The sequence below is a fragment of the Lepidochelys olivacea genome (genome assembly GCF_965140295.1).
Source record: "Lepidochelys olivacea isolate rLepOli2 genome assembly, chromosome: 2".
In the NCBI taxonomy this organism is placed as follows: Eukaryota; Metazoa; Chordata; order Testudines; family Cheloniidae; genus Lepidochelys; species Lepidochelys olivacea.
In genome coordinates this window covers 36,604,222-36,620,993 of record NC_140412.1, presented here as the reverse complement: position 1 = coordinate 36,620,993, position 16,772 = coordinate 36,604,222, and the positions used below count along the sequence as shown (strand labels likewise).

The 16,772-nt window shown below is 39.5% G+C and overlaps 1 protein-coding gene across 3 annotated transcripts in view; it reads left to right on the top strand.

The window, feature by feature from the left end:
- RIMS2 (regulating synaptic membrane exocytosis 2) overlaps positions 1–16,772 on the top strand; it is a gene marked incomplete at its 5' end in the record, with an annotated part of 744,128 nt that overhangs the window by 514,554 nt on the left and 212,802 nt on the right. For all 3 annotated transcript variants that reach the window (XM_084618867.1, XM_084618865.1, XM_084618864.1), the window contains 2 exons: positions 5,891–6,047; positions 9,953–10,069. In XM_084618867.1, the coding sequence (XP_084474993.1) occupies positions 5,891–6,047; positions 9,953–10,069 (274 nt within the window). The remainder of the gene's footprint in view (positions 1–5,890; positions 6,048–9,952; positions 10,070–16,772) is intronic.

The window sequence follows — 16,772 nt, the reverse complement described above, 5'->3', positions numbered from 1 at the left end:
TTTATATAACAATTTAAAATATAAAAAATATTTTATTAGAGCATCTGCCATGACATCTAAACTATCCAAGATACTATCTGAATGGAATTCTCACTCTTGTATCTTATGTTCCCAACATGCTCATAGTTTTTTTGGCCCTCTGAGGCCTGCAAAACCTCTCACTAATCAGTCATATGCCACGAGTTGGCCCTATCTCACCTATAGAACTTTCCACTCTTCTTTATCCCAGTCATATAAAGACCTTTGCTCAATACCTGACCATTTGTCTCACTAGCTTATCTTATCTGCCTATCAATGCTCAGTTATATGCTTTCTGGTTTTGCTGACTTCCAGAAAGCCCTAATAAAAACCTCATGTACATGGCATCTTTCATATACCAACCTTCCCTTTTTCCTGCATTCTCTACTGTCAAGGTTCCTTCCCCACTCTGAACTCTAGGGTACAGATGTGGGGACCTGCATGAAAATCTCCTTAGCTTACTTTTACCAGCTTAGGTTAAAACTTCCCCAAGGTACAAACTATTTTACCGTTTGCCCTTGGACTTTCGCTGCCACCACCAAACGTCTAACCGGTATTATTATTATTATTAGGAAAGAGTCCATTTGGAAACGTCTTTCCCCCCAAAATCCTCCCAAATCTTACACCCCATTTCCTGGGGAAGGTTTGATAAAAATCCTCACCAATTTGCATAGGTGAACACAGACCCAAACCCTTGGATCTTAAGAACAATGAAAAAGCATTCAGTTTCTTAAAAGAAGAATTTTAATAGAAGAAAAAGTAAAAAGAATCACCTCTGTAAAATCAGGATGGTAAATACCTTACAGGGTAATTAGATTCAAAACACAGAGAATCCCTCTAGGCAAAACCTTAAGTTACAAAAAGACACAAAAACAGGAATATCCTTTCCATTCAGCACAGCTTATTTTCTCAGCCATTTAAAGAAATCATAATCTACCGCATATCTAGCTAGATTACTTACTAAGTTCTAAGACTCCATTCCTGTTCTGTCCCCGGCAAAAGCATCACACAGACAGAGATAGAGGCTTTGTTTCTGCCTCCCCCCAGCTTTTGAAAGTATCTTGTCTCCTCATTGGTCATTTTGGTCAGGTGCCAGCGAGGTTATTCTAGCTTCTTAACCCTTTACAGATGAAAGGGTTTTTCCTCTGAGGGATTTTAAAGGTGTTTACCCTTCCCTTTATATTTATGACATCTACAAATACCAATTTCATCAATAAGAAATTAGTTTCTGAACATTTACTTCAGAAGAATCTTTCCTTGTTTTGTAAAGCAGCATGTGTTTCTATGGCACTACTTAAGTAATAAATTATAGTTTGTTTTTGTTGATGCTTTGAGGTATGTGGCTGCACAATATAACTTTCTTGAGGTCTGTGCCTCAAACTCCCTTAAACTATCTTTTCCACTAATCTCTTAATCTGAGCACCAGTGTGTCTTTTATTTTGACTTAGATTGTTTCTGAATGTAGGACATATAGGCCTATAGGAATGAAGACATGAAGCAGAAACTTGATAGAGTAAAATAACCTATCACACAGTTTACCAGTTTCTCATTCTGTGCAACAGTTCTGCAATTTCTTATTGGGCTCATTAGGCCTCATAGACCTTGTGAAAGTATATGCATGAGACATATGAATGGGAAAGGAAGAATTTTTCTAAGTCAAAGGACGGTGGGTCATAAATTAGGACCAAAAAAGTGGCCAGGACCAAATGGTCAAGAAGCTGTTTAGGAGCTCTGACTGTTGACCCAGATAAGGGGAGCTGAGATAATTCTGGTAGAATCATTACCTCCTATTGTTCCCCTAACATTGCTTGCTTGGGACAAACACCCAGATTTGTGCATGTGACAAAGAACCAGTATCCTAGGAAGTAGGGCCCCAAAAGGGGACCAAAGGTCAGACTGACCTCACTTGACCAGGATTGGACAATGCAGTTGGAGTCCAAAGTCTGTGATCCTCTGATCAGAAGATTGCTGAGGAGATCCTTTGGGACAACACCAGCCTGGGTTTCTCCGTTAAAAGACCTAGTAAATGTGAAAGAGAGTGTGTTCCTCCTGAGGTCACCACGATGACAATGAGATGGCTGATACTCCTACTTTCCCTCCAAAGGAAAGTAGAGATTGAGGCATTGTAGAATGGCCAGTTGACCAGAGGATGGTGCTTGCTAGCTTGACAATACCTGAGCCACAAGACATCACCTAATTCTCCAAACTGCAGTTTCTGACTGACTGTAAAGCTCCACAGACCAAGCAAGGTGAAGAGCAGATCCTTTATCTTTTTCTTAGTAACTTTCGTGTTTTGTTCTTTTCCTTAACAGGATACTTGAATATCTGTGCAGAGACACCTGCCAGGAAAAGACTTCATATCTTAACCTTTTTAGGCATGCATGAATGCATGTGTATGGCCAGTAATAGTGCATGCATATAAGCCCATAATGCAAATTACCATTGGACATCGGTTAACCTAGGTTGAAAGAAAACTTTACCACAGAGCACTAGAGGTCACCTGTGGTATTTAACACATTAAAACTTAACCCATTGTTTCAATAAGGGAAAGTATAACTGCTAAGTAAACTGCATAGAGAAAGAAAGACCAAGTAAACCATTTAATCTTTGGTGTTTTGTTAACTTTGTGATTTGATTAGTGGTTGGGCTCATGCAATGATTTGACCAGTTGTTGATCTCAAGTTGTTCTCTTCAATTCTGATTTGTATTATTGTTAATTCCTTGATTTGGCTATCTTGATTTACACTGTATGATCAATCAAATTTTCATTTTTTTTAGTATTTTATGGAAGTATAATAAATTAGTTAACCTTCTAATTGTTTATGCTCTTGAAGAAAAGCAGTAAAAACACACCAAACTGGTTTTATCTGATTAAATGGTGATGAGGAAAACACAACCTTAATTAAAGGAATGTGAATTAAACATTAGACTCAAGTTCTGAAAACCCTATTGTTGTTACAAGGAGTTGTATCAGCACATTGGTATCAAGGCTTTGACATGTCAAGACTTTGCTCCAGTGGTCTTCCACACATAGATATGTCCATCAACTCTCAACATTTTAAGGCTTGTATCTCTTGACGCATTCTGTGAGCATCCTGTTGGACATCTGCCACACTGAGTGTTTTGGTGTTTTTTGCGTTCATACATCTGTGTCAATAAATGCAGCTAGTATTTATACTGTTTTCTTTTACAGGATGGCATCTCTCTCCCTTGATCCACACAAAGGAGGAAAGAAAGAATCTTAAGAATTGAAGAAGTGTGTATGTAGCAGGAAGAAGTTGCTTGCAGATTAACATGATTGCTGCATCCTTTGTTTTGGAGTCAAGCATGATATATATGGGTACTAGATTTGCTTGACAAGGTCTTGCTTCATTGAAACCATGACTCTAGGTCAGTTGGGTTTGGTTTAGTTTGTTACCAAGGGTCAAGACTGAGAAGTACCTGGACTAGGAGCACATTGGAATAATATGGCAGTGTCCTATTCCTGGTGAGTTAATGAAGACATGACAGAGACCTGCTGTGGCTAACAGAAAACCATCCGAATCTATGAAACTGGACCCCAGAACAGAGTTTCAATGCTGCAGTCCTTTTAGAAGTGGATCTACTGTTTTGTGGCTACTCTCTTATGGACTGCAGTCTATAAGGCCAGAGAGAAAATTTGGGTGTGGATGAATGCTCATGCTTTAGTTGAATTTCTTCTCCAAGCAGGGAATGCCAGGATAGATTATCAATTTCGTGCATGAAGTTATGGACCTGACCCAGTATAAGTTGCAGACAGCCTTTGATGTATATGGTATATTGCCAAGAATTATTGGCTGAAGAGTGAATACCTGAAGGTCTGCTTTCTGTAGGTATCTGAATTCCACATGGGGGTCCACAAAGCTTCAAGTTCTTCCATTCACTGGAAAGGGTAACTTCAGAATTAGTGGAACATCTCTACAGAATGCAAAGGAACATGAGGTCACTCTGCTGTCTCCGGGATCACCCCGTTTTTCTCCCCATGAGAGGTGAAGACAGAAGCAAAAGACACTACCTTGCATGCCGTTGTACACACTGACTAGATTCAAGTGTGCCTAGAGACATCCAGCAAGGCTTTCAGGGACAACAGCTATGAATCTCTTTCCCTTTTACCTAAACAAGAAACTACTACTCTTCTGCTCATGATGCCAGGAAGAGACCAGACTATTAAAGGACATCACTGGTGATGGTGGTGCCTGCGTGCCTCTCTATCGGTACCTTTCTGTTAGCAAAGGTCCTGACAAGCTTAGATGTAAGGGTTTGAGTATCCTAGTAGTCCAATATAGGCTCAAACTTGTACGATTCTCCACATTGTTGCAGCTAGCAGTGACTGTTCCCACAGATAATTGCTCAGAACCAGACTGTCTTGCTCTCTCCTATGCTGAGAACCCTAACTTTGAAAAGTTTGGTTCTTGACAGGGTAGAGTTCCATAGGTGTTCTGTCTCAAGTCCTCCTGCTATCTCAGATGTCTGCCAGAAGGATTTATAACTTTAAGTGGCAACATTTTTCAGTGTTGTGTAATCAGGCCATTGTGGATTCCTTTAAGTACCCCTCACCAAACTGTTTAACTAACTTCTTCTGGATGAAAAACCAATTCCATCCATGTTTATTGGGTAACTACTATGGCTTGTCATAAGCTCTTTGAAGACCAGTGTCTCTGCAGCCCTTTGTGATCGGGATTAGTTTTAAAATTCTTCCATCTCTTGTGACAGCTCCCTGTATCACTGGATATTAGTGTGGTCCTGACAAACCTCAGGAAAGCTCCTTTAGAGCTGCTCAGTATCTGTGAGTACCCATATTTCTTACCTAGAAGATAATGTTCCTGGGGCAGTGACTTCAGTTTCAGGAATTGGCAGATTTAAGTAGGACAAAATGGTGGTATTTACTTATCTGCAATTCCTTCCAAAGCTGGAGATATATTTCCACCTAAATGAGTCTATCATCCTACCAACATTTATCTCATATTCATATGCTCATCCTGCTGAGTCTCTTCTCCATAAACTTGATATTAAATGAGTTTCTACTTTGTGTATATGAAATATCTTAGAAAGTCTGTCCATCTCTTTTTTCCCTTTGATTCCATTTCTTTCTGTTGATGTCTGTACAATGGGTACAGCTGTCATAAAAAGGACCATTTGTTTGCATTTTGCCATCTGATTGCATTTTGTACTTCTATAACTTGGTAGGTTTTCTGTTAAGACTTTTCATGAGTCATACTATCTAAACATCAAGGATGTTAACTTCAGGACATCCACATTTTCCTTCTTATATACATTTACAAAGCAATCACTATTGCTTAAATTTGATCCCAAGAGTGGTATCCCATTTCAGTATGTCAGTGCTGCTCTACCTGTTTCTGAAGTAGGAGTTCCCAAACCTCCCCATCTGCCCCCTAGAACTTTACTTTTCTTTTAGGATCACCAATTTTTGAAGGATTTTGAATTATGGAAAGTGATGGATCATGACATTACACCATTTGTTAGAAATTGCATTAACTAATTTTGTATATCTTATTGTTCAAATAAAATATATTTTAAATGAATGTAATTAATGTATCATACTCTTCACAGATCTTTTTACTCTAAATTACTGTTTGGATACATGGCAGTTTAAGTGCTAGTCATTTAAAGGGACATTCCATCATAAATGTAGGAAACATATCTATACACATATTTTATGTTATATGCATTTGAAAACAGACATAAGTCTGTCAACAGTCAAAACAACATTGCCCTATTCTTCACGTTTTATGGCATCTTTAACAAGTGCTACATACTTAATAAAATAGAAAATAAACAAACAAACAAACCCAAATGTGATTTTAGTTTTGCTCATCTTTTGTATTTTCTTTAGATTACCGACATAATGGAAGAGATCTTCAGAGCTCAACGTTATCAGTGCCAGAACAAGTGATGTCATCCAATCACTGCTCTCGATCAGGGTCCTCTCACCATACAGATAGTATAGGACGGACTAGATCTTGGTCTCCCAGTGTCCCTCCTCCACAAAGGTAAATCACTTATATGGATTCAGTGCCTGTGAGGGTATGAAATTAAGTGCTGTTGAAATCCATGAGGATGTCTGAAATAACTATGATCCCAAGAAAAATTAGTGAATGATAGAAACACAGAGTAATTGGTTTGCTCTTTATGAAATAATGAAAAATGAGTTTTTAATAATATAGCTGTGTGTAAATTATTCCTTCACTTTTTTTGCATCAGTCTGACACAAAAGCAATAGAAATTTTTATCCCCATTCTTTTAAAGAGAGATTTACAAGGTTAAAGGTATTATGATATGAAGTGTTCTTGTTTTTGTTTTTAATCAGTTTGTCAATGGCTGTTTTGTACCACTATGTCTGTAAATGACCAAGCCTTGGGAAATCCAAAGATTCTGTACATGAGTACATTTTTAAACACGTTTTGGAAGCAACAACTTTTTATATAGAAAAGAATATACCTCCTTTTCCTCAAGCAGCCTCTGATCCTGTGAAACAAAGATCAGGACATCTTCCTTACACCCCAGCTACATAAGATAATGTTTACTACAGGACTGAAAATACTATTTATGAACAATCTTGTTAAGCATGGACAGACATTGCCCTCATGGAAATGTGTTTCTTCAAGAGGATGCAAAAGTAGAGATATAGAGTAGAACGGGTTTCCTCTTGGTGTTTAGTGTCACTTTCGAGGGCTAGGTCCTCAGCTGCTGTAATTCAGGGTAGCTACACTGAAATCAGTGGAGTTGCACTGATTTAATACCAGCTGACGATCCGGCCATAATGTTAATATTGCCCATTAAACATTGAGTGCACAGTGTCAAATATTCTGAATCAAGTACATGTCTGCATGCTCTTCCATAACAATTCTGCTTCTCTCTCTCTCTCTCTTTTGTTTTCCCTTTTGTTCTTTTTTTAGATTAAACTGTTAATTTACTGGTCCTATTATTTATTTAGTTATTTTTTTACTTACTTACGTGCTATTTTCTCAGTAACAACATATTTTTATTAATTATGCACAGGTAACATCACACACATTATCATAATTCATCACATAGAGGTAACTGATGATAGGTTCCTACCTAAAAATCCAGTAAAATAAATAAATACAACCCTTCTATAAATAAAAACCTACTTAGGAAGTAGCTAAATAGAACACACAGAGGGACTTATTCTGATCTCATTTATTTAAATCAAGATTGGATATTTTTCTAAAAGAGATGTTCTAGGTCAAGCATAGCTATTGAACTTGAAGCAGGGATTAATACGGGAAAGTCATATGGCCTGTGTTATGTCAGAAGTCAGGTAAGATGATCACAATGGTATCTTCTGGCCTTAAAATCTATGAACATATGACACGATTAGAAAATAATTTAGCAAGATAGGATTTTTTTTTCAGTTTGCCTTTAGTATATCTAGGAAATACCATTTTTTAAAATGTTAAAATAACATTAAGGTGACAGTCTCAAGCACTCAAAACTTAGGAAATGCCAGAATTAAGGTTACCTATACAACCTTCTTCAGTTCCCTTGCATGGCATTAGTATACTGTCTTTAATTATGTGCTGTCATACTATTTGTGCCTTATTCAGTGCACAGGATGAACAGTTAATGAGAAAGAAGACTGCAAGAAGAGAAAGGATGTTTTCTCATGTTTGCGGCCCTGGACTGGGACACAGGAGAGAACTGGGTTCTATTCCTGGCTCTGCCACAGACTTTCTATGTGATGCTGAGTTAGGTTATCATAATTCATACATACCATACCCTGAGAAGAATTCTGCATCACTGCATGTGCGCAGAATTCATGGCCCCACGGATTTCTTTGTTTCCCCGCAGAAAAATGTCTTCTGATGGGGAAGCAAAGGGAAGCTGCAAAAGTGGTCATGTGCCCCTCCCCGGCAGTGCAGGCAGGTCAATTTGGGCACTTGGAGCAGCTGGTAGAGATGTAAATCACCATCGGGAGTGGGGCTGGGCAGTTGTGCAAGTGAGAGAGAGACACTCCATCCCTCTCGCTCACTATTGCAGCACGCTCGGCAGGGAGGGGACAGGGCTTTGGGGTGTTTCTGAGGAGGTAGTTGTGGAGCAGGCTCTGTCCCCTCAGGCAGAGCAGAATGTAACAGCCTGCCTGCTTAGTACATTGTTTCCATTGTTTTTAGTGAATTTCCCCAGGAGTATAACACAGGTGTAAAAATTTTAAGGCTCCTTTACATTGCCAGAGTGGTGTAAAGGAGCCTTATTGTAAAGGACAGTTTGACCTTATAAATGCTTATGATGTTTTAGGTATTAGAACTGGTCTAAATTTTTGGACTGAAAAAATTTCCTGTCAAAATGGGCTCCATGAACTGTTTGCTACTGACCTTTCTGGAAATGGTCAGTAGCCAATATAAATTATGAGTTTGAGTCCCTAGCCCTCACTTGCTCTTCAGTTGCCTATGATGTAACACTGAGCATATGACTGTATATATTTGTTAACTAATAACTAGATGTAAAGGGTCAATACTAGCTACATTACTATTAGACAGTGGGGGGTTGGGGATTTCCTCCAATGCTCCCTACTCCCATTCTCCATCCATTGTATTGTACTTAGTTTCAATTATTTTTGTAATTTATTTAAATGTGATTATATTGTGTTATTTTGACAAGGAAAATATGCAGAATTTTGCAGAATTGTAAAATATTGTGTGCCAAATTTTTTTGTTTGGCGCAGAATTTTTAATTTTTTGGCACAGAATTTCCCCAGGAGTAATACAAGGAAGCCTTAATTCTGGCACTTCCTAACATTTGAGTGTTTGACTTTATAACCTTATCATTTTGTTAACATAATTTTGTATCCACATATGTATTTACGTGTGCATGAATGCACACATGCGTATGTAACAAAAATATACTTGAATAAATGTTTAATGTATATACAACTTCTATGAAGATTTCTGTCATTGCATACATCATGATTTCATAGTATGGACCATAAATGCCAAGAATATGGAAATACCTTATTATTCTGATAGATCTTGTTTGCATCATTAAAATTATAACACAATTGTAAGATATATATGCATTTCCTTCATTGCATGATAGTCTTTAAATATCTTTCCTAATAAACTCTGTGAACATACAAGTGAAAATATTGTATTTACCTGACAAACTTTGCAGTTGATAGTACTACCTTCCTTTCTTCCTACTACTGATTGCTTTGTTCTATGGTTCTGCAGGCAAAGAGGGGTCATTGAATACCAATGGTTACCAAAGTTTATGTTGAATAAAATATAGGTGAAAGCTTGGCCCCACTGAAGTCAGTGGTAAAACTTCAGTGTAGCCAGGATTTTACCCACTATAATTATTACTTGTTGCTACTGGAATATAGAAAATGTTTGATTAAAATAAATCTTCTTCCTTTAAACTCCTAGATTATGCAAATTATTGTGCTGCTGCTTCATTGCAAAACTGATATCTAGTGATTTGTACAGGTGATAATTTGCTTGGCAGGCTGAATTTTCCCTTAGTAGTCCTCATTTCACTCCATAGTAGATTGCCTCTGCCTAATATGGCAAAACACCAGCCCTGTATTTGATGGACCCTGGAACATTCTAGTTCTCTACAATAATCCCTCAGTTAGAAAGCAGACTTCTGCTACAATGCATCACTCTGTAAGTACAATGGCTCAGATTCCCTCCTGTGCTAAAGTCACAGTATCTGTGGCACGAAGGTGGTGCCTTTTCTCTTTGAAATAATGATAGCCACTACGTCAACAATTCACCATGAGATTTATAATTATGTAACAGTACAAGTATGTGAAAGATAAACCTCTTAAAGCTTTTTTTATAGCTGACATTTTCATTAACAGAACTAATTTTACAAATCAGTATAAGGACATGGTGCACTACTCACCCTAAGACTTTGATGGCTTTTATGTCCTCAGTAGGAATGTGGAACAGGGACCTCGAGGGACTCGATCTACTCCTGCACATTATAATACCATGAACCGAATGGATAGACATCGTGCAATAGATGACCACTACTCCCCAGACAGAGAGAGGTAAAAATCATATAGGAATTAGAAACACCTTTAGTCTACAGTCATCACAAGTGAATTATATCAGTGTGATGTATTAACCCTAAATTCAGGTCACTAAAGTAAACAAAAAACCCAGAGAAACTACATAGCCTCAGAATTCTGTAGATGATGATAACTCTGCTGTTCTTTTTAGTGGTTTAATGTTTAAAATTCACAGTGTGTACAGGGCTGCCTGAACTGCCATCTTGTATCCTCTTCAAAAAAAGAAAGAAAACAAAAAAATCTTTGAGGTGTATGTGTTACACTAGCAGCAAGACTGATTCTCTGTGTATTTGATTTGATTTTGACTATTTCCAATTTTTTTAAACAATGTTTGTTGTTTACTGTGTTTGTAAGGTCTCCAGACTGGTGAATATGTTGAAAAATATGTAGCAGTATTCTTAGTTGATAATTTTCACTGCTGTACGAAAATTACATAAAAGTCCACATTTTGTACTCAGTGTTTGTGCAAAACTCCCATTGGGTAGAGTGGGAGTAGCATGCATATAGCAAAAGTAGAATATGGCACAGTTCTTATCTGTTCTTAACTTTATGAGCCATTTACCCTTAAAATAAACTGCTTTGCCATTCTTTGAGATCAGAATTGGGCCTTGTGTGTTTAGAATGCACATCTCACCATGACAGAAAGGTTTCTGCCGAACAGGGCTTCATAAATCGTGAGCAGAGACATATCAACCTATCTGAATTTTAATGAATTAGAAGTGAGATACAGTTTATAGTTGGCTAGTGTAGCTCATTTTGCTATATTACCTGAGGTATCTTCTGCCTTCAGTTAAAAAAAAAAAAAGGGACGAGGTGCTTGCCACCATGACTTTGGGTCATAAAACAAAAAGAGAAAGCATTTGTCTCCCTTAGTTTTAAAATACTCCTGCACTTGACTACGTTTTGTGCGTCAAGATGGCAATATACCTATCACAATTATACAGGCAATATTGCTAAATACTGTAGAATTTGTTTTTTTCAGATACCAATGAGCAATACAGATATATTTTCCCATCTTCACTTATCATACATTGTGGGCATTTATGTAGTTGCTGTATGCCAAATTAATATTTTTGCAGATTATTAGTAAAGACGGATTATCTAATAAATGACATCAAAATTACATACATGGCAAACATGGCAGTAGATACTCAGGATGATGTTTCTTAGTTTATGGCACTCTGGAACTTCAGTAGCTGACAGAGTGGCTCATTAGATCTGTAAGGTTGAAGATTAATAATTTTTTTATTTTATGCTTATTTTTATGACTTTCTTGAACTTTCATATGTGGCAACACTTGAAGAATTATTTTTCTTGTTTTTTCCCTCTCCAAAGAAATACTTTATATACTGTTATGTATTTAAAAACAAACCAACCAACCATAAATGTATCCTATCATGTGTCGTTGCAGTATAACCCAAACTTTCAACCATTGAAGTTTCTGTTGTGAAATACTTTCTCTAAAGTATTATTGGCTGTGAACTATTATATAGGGGAAGAAAAAGAATAGTCCAAAACCTTTCACAGTTTATATTCTTTTGCATACCTAGCAGCAGGAATGTGAATGGGAAGGTAATTAAAGAATCAAAACAATAGTATTGAACATATTTCAGATGTTCTCCTTGTCTCCTATCGTCTTTATCTGTTCACACTAAATTCGTGGGGTGAAATCTTGGTTCCACTGAAGTCAGTGGCAAAACTCCCACTGACTTCAGAGGAGCCAGGATTTCATTCCTGGATCTGATTTCTTACTTTCTTGGTATTGCACTACTCCTGCTGGAAATGCTTATTTACTTTTGAATAATATACAACTTTGCCAGATATAGCAGGGAAGTGTCTGTTTCAAAGTTCCTCATAGAATTCATGAGTGTGATCAGCTCCTGACCATGCTGAGTAGTAGGGTAAAGTTCAGAGGAAGGAAAACTGCTATATTTTTGTACAGTTATAACCTTCCTTCTTGCTGCCAAAATTGTCCTGAGTTTGTCTCACATATAACTGTAAATAGCTAAATGCATACTTTGCACTACTATTGTTTTGAAAAAAATATGAATGCGTAGGGCTGCATTTACCTGCATAGATCTGTGGGAATTGTGGTCTGTTTAGGACTGCTTGGGAAATGGGATTAATCTGCATAAGTTTGTCTCCCCACCTCAAGCTACTCTTCATTACCTGGCTAAACTGTGGGAGTGAACACTCTTCCCTCCATGTGGCTTGCTCATTTTCTGGTTCATCTTAGAGTTGAGCTAGCATATCTGACATTAAGGGGCTACACTGCTACTATCAGAGAATCATAGAAGATTAGAGTTGGAAGAGACCTAAGGAGGTCATCTAGTCCAACCCCCTGCTCAAACCAGGACCAACCCCAACTAAACCATCCCAGCCAGGGCATTGTCAAGCCAGGCCTTAAAAACCTCTGAGGATGGAGATTCCGCCACCTCCCTAGGTAACCGATTCCAGTGCTTCACCACCCGCCTAGTGAAATAGTTTTTCCTAATAGCCAACCTAGACTGCCCCAGTGCAATTTGAGACTACTGCTCCTTGTTCTGTCATCTGCCACCTCTGAGCTCCATCCTCTTTGGTACCTCCCTTCAGGTAGCTGAAGGCTGCTTTCAAATCCCCCCCTCACTCTTCTTTTCTGCAGATTAAATAAGCCTAGTTCCCTCAGCCTCTCCTCATAAATCATGTGCCCCTAATCATTTTCGTTGCCCTCCGCTGGACTCTCCAATTTGTCCACATCCTTTCTGTCACTGTATAAGACAAGTTGACTTACTGATTGGAAGGAAAACATGAATTGGAATGGCTGAGAGGTTAAAAAAAATCATATGAAATACAATGTATTAAGAACATAAGAACGTCCATACTGTGTCAAACCAATGGTCCATCTAGCCTAGATGCTGGTGCCAGATGCTTCAGTGGGAGTGAAAAGAACAGGGCAATTTATCGAGTGATCCATCCCATGTCATGCAGTCCAGCTTCTAGCAGTCAGAGGTTTAGAGACCCCCAGAGCATGAGATGACCATATATTTTGAAACATAAAAAGTAGGATTTAAGTGGTTCCAAGTAATAGCAGACAGAACAAAGTAAGTTACCAAACAAAATAAAACAAAACATGCAAGTCTAAGCCTAATACATTAAGAAACTGATTATAGATAAAATCTCACCCTCAGAGATGTTCCAATAAGCTTCTTTCACAGACTGGACTCCTTCCTAGTCTGGGTCCAGCAATCAATGGTCTCAAGTTGCAGTGGGGGAGGTTTAGGTTTGATATTAGGAAAAACTTTTTCACTAGGAGAGTGGTGAAGCACTGGAATGCATTACCTAGGGAGGTGGTGGAATCTCCTTCCTTCAAAGTTTTTAAGGTCAGGCTTGACAAAGCCCTGGCTGGGATGATTTAGTTGGGGATTGGTCCTGCTTTGAGCAGGGGGTTGGCCTAGATGACCTCCTGAGGTCCTTTCCAACCCTGATATTCTATTATTCTATGATTCTATGAATCACTCACTGCCCCATAGTTACTGTCCTTTGTTAGAGTTTCTTTCAGGCATCTCTTGGGGGTGGAGAGGCCATCTCTTGAGCCAGCTGAAGACAAAATGGAGGGGTTTCCTGGGCCTTTTATATTCTTTCTCTTGTGGACGGAAACCCCTTTGTTCTCCTGTGCAAAATCACAGCAACAAGATGGAGTTTGTAGCCACCTGGGCAAGTCCCATGTCCATGAATGATTCAGCTTTTTGCAGGCCGACACCATTGTTTACATGTTAGTTTGAACGTTCCCAGAAGAGCTCAAATGTGGATTGGCATCTCTCAAAGTCCATTGTCAGTTAAGTGTTTCTTGACTGGGCACTTACTGAGAATAGTCCTTTCTCAAGAAGCTGACCAAATGCTTCACTGAGGCTACTTAGAATCAAACACAAGTACATAGGCAATATTCATAACTTCAAATACAAAAATGATACACACATACAGACAGCATAATCATAACAAGCAAACTACAATCTTTCCATAGATATCCCACTTGACCTCCTCTGTACAAGACCTGGTGCAACCATAGGATTCTGGTTACAACAATGATCTATATAGTCATAGTTCACGTCAAAAACATCGCACCTCCCTTGACACATTTCCACGCCCCCTTTGGGAGGACTGCCCCATAGTTTGAGAACTGATGTTCTAGAGCAGGGGTGGGCAAACTTTTTGGCCCGAGGGCCACACTGGGGTGGCAAAACTGTATGGAGGGCTGGGTAGGGAAGGCTGTGCCTCCCCAGACAGCCTGGCCCCACCCCCTTCCACCCCCCCCACTTCCCGTCCCCTGACTGCCTCCCTCTGAACTCCCGACCCATCCAACCTCCCCTGCGCCTTGTCCCCTAACCGCCCCTTCCCGGGATTCCCCGCCTCTAACTGCCCCCCCGGGACCCCACCCCCATCCACCCCCCCAGCTTCCAGTCCCCTGACCCCTATCCACACCCCCTCCCCCTGACAGGCCCCCCGGGACCCCATGCCTATCCAACGCCCCCTGTTCCCTGTCCCCTGACTGCCACCCCTGGCAGAACCTCCGCCCCATCCAACCGCCCCCTATCCCCTGACTGCCACCTGGGAACCCCCACCCTTTATCCAACCCCAGGCCCTGGCCCCTTACCATGCCGCTCAGAGCAGCATTTCTGGCAGCCGCTCCTCCCGGCCAGAGCTAGACATGCTGCTGCTCTGCTTGGCAGGAGTGTGCTACCCCACTGCCCAGAGCACTGCCCACGTGGCTGCAGGGGAGGGGGGACAGCAGGGGAGGAGCCGGGGGCTGGCTAGCCTTCCCGACTGGGAGCTCAAGAGGCAGGCAGGACTGTCCCATGGGCTGTAGTTTGCGCACTTCTGTTCTAGAGCATATCTTTTAGAAAAACATCCAAATGTAAAGTTAAAAATGGTCAGTGATGGAGAATCCCCCTCAACCTTTGGTAAATTGTTCCAGTGATTAATTACTCTCACCGTTAATAACTTAAGCCTTATTTCCAGTCTGAATTTGTCTAGCTTCCACCTGCAGCCATTGGGTCATGTTGTACCTTTCTCTGCCAGACCGAAGAGCTGATTATTGGTTTTCCATGTAGATACTTATAGACTGTAATCAAGTCACCTCTTTACCTTCTCTTTGTTAAGCTAAATAGATTGAGCTCTTTGAGTCTATCACTATAAATCATGTTTTCTAAACGTTTAGTAATTCTCACCGCTCTTCTCTGAACCATCTTCAATTTATCAACATCCTAACTGAATTGTGGGCACAAGAACAGGACACAATATTCCAGCAGCAAACACATTAGTGCCAAATGCAAATATAAAATAACTTTTCTATTCCTACTCGAGATTCCCCTGTTTATATATCCCAAGATTGCATTAGCTCTTTTGGCTACAGCATCACACTGGGATCCCATGTTTAGCTGCTTATCCAGCATGACCCCCAAATCTTATTCAGAGTAACTGCTTTCCAGGATAGAGTCCCCCATCCTGTAAGTATGGACTACGTTCTTTGTTCCTAAATATATAGTTTTACATTTAGCCATATTAAAATGCATATTTAAAGACTTCACCCAAAATCTACAAAACACCTCTCAAGACCACTTCCCCAGAACTGTCATCTTTCACTTCCTGAATCAGAGGTAAATAAAATATACTTAAGTATGCCTGGTAGAATCTCTCACCTTCTAAAACACTTCCCACATCTCGTTCAATCCAGACTGTAAGTGATGTAGATGAGAGTTCTGAGGACAGAAAACTTCCTAAGAGAATGTAAAATAATATACTCTTTGCTCTATTCCATGAAGCTAAGACAAGAACATCATAGTACTGTGGTTTTCTCCTTGGAGCTGCTGGCAGCCCTAAGGAATATAAGAATGCTTGTGTCATGGATCCACACTGAGAGCTTATGTACAGCTTTTATACAGACTCTCAGAGAGTATACCTCTTTAGTGCAAGGCCTAAAGTGGATCCACTTTTGTAGTGGATCCACTACACCCATGGTGGCAGAACTACCTGCCACTCTGGCCCAAAATGTCCAGGATGCCATCTCTCTCTCTGCTCTGGGAAGCAGAGTTTTTACAACAGTTTTCTGACACCTTAGTCATTTATTTCAAGATCTAGTCATATTATTTTCACATATTTTGCCTCCCTCAGCTGCCAGGTGTTACAAGTAAAACGGTTCTGGTTCCTGATCTTCTATTGTATGTCTGAGGGTAACTCCATTCATATGTTGACAGTTCTTGGTAGTTTGTTCATACTTACCTAGACATGCCTACATGACCAACATCCATCTCTTATTCCTCTGCCCCAAAGAAGAAATTAACCCAATCAGTCCTAGTAGAACACAATACAAAAGTGAGTAGGGAAACCAAGTGATATATATTTTTCATAAAATGCAGTAATTCTGACATTCTTCACTGTTAGTGATACAGAAGGAACATCTTCCTAGCTGACACCACAGACAAGACTCTCTTACCACTTTCAAGTCTAATGATAATGTAAATGTTCCCTGAAAAATTAATACTCAGAACTGAAAAACAAAATACCAACAAAGCACCAAAGAAGACATAGACTTTTTTCTGCCTGGATGTAGTCTGAATCCTTAGCGCTCAACCACTGAAATGTGATTTATTTTATTACAACTTGAACATGAGTCTACAATGTGATGCTGTTGCAAAAAAAGCAAATG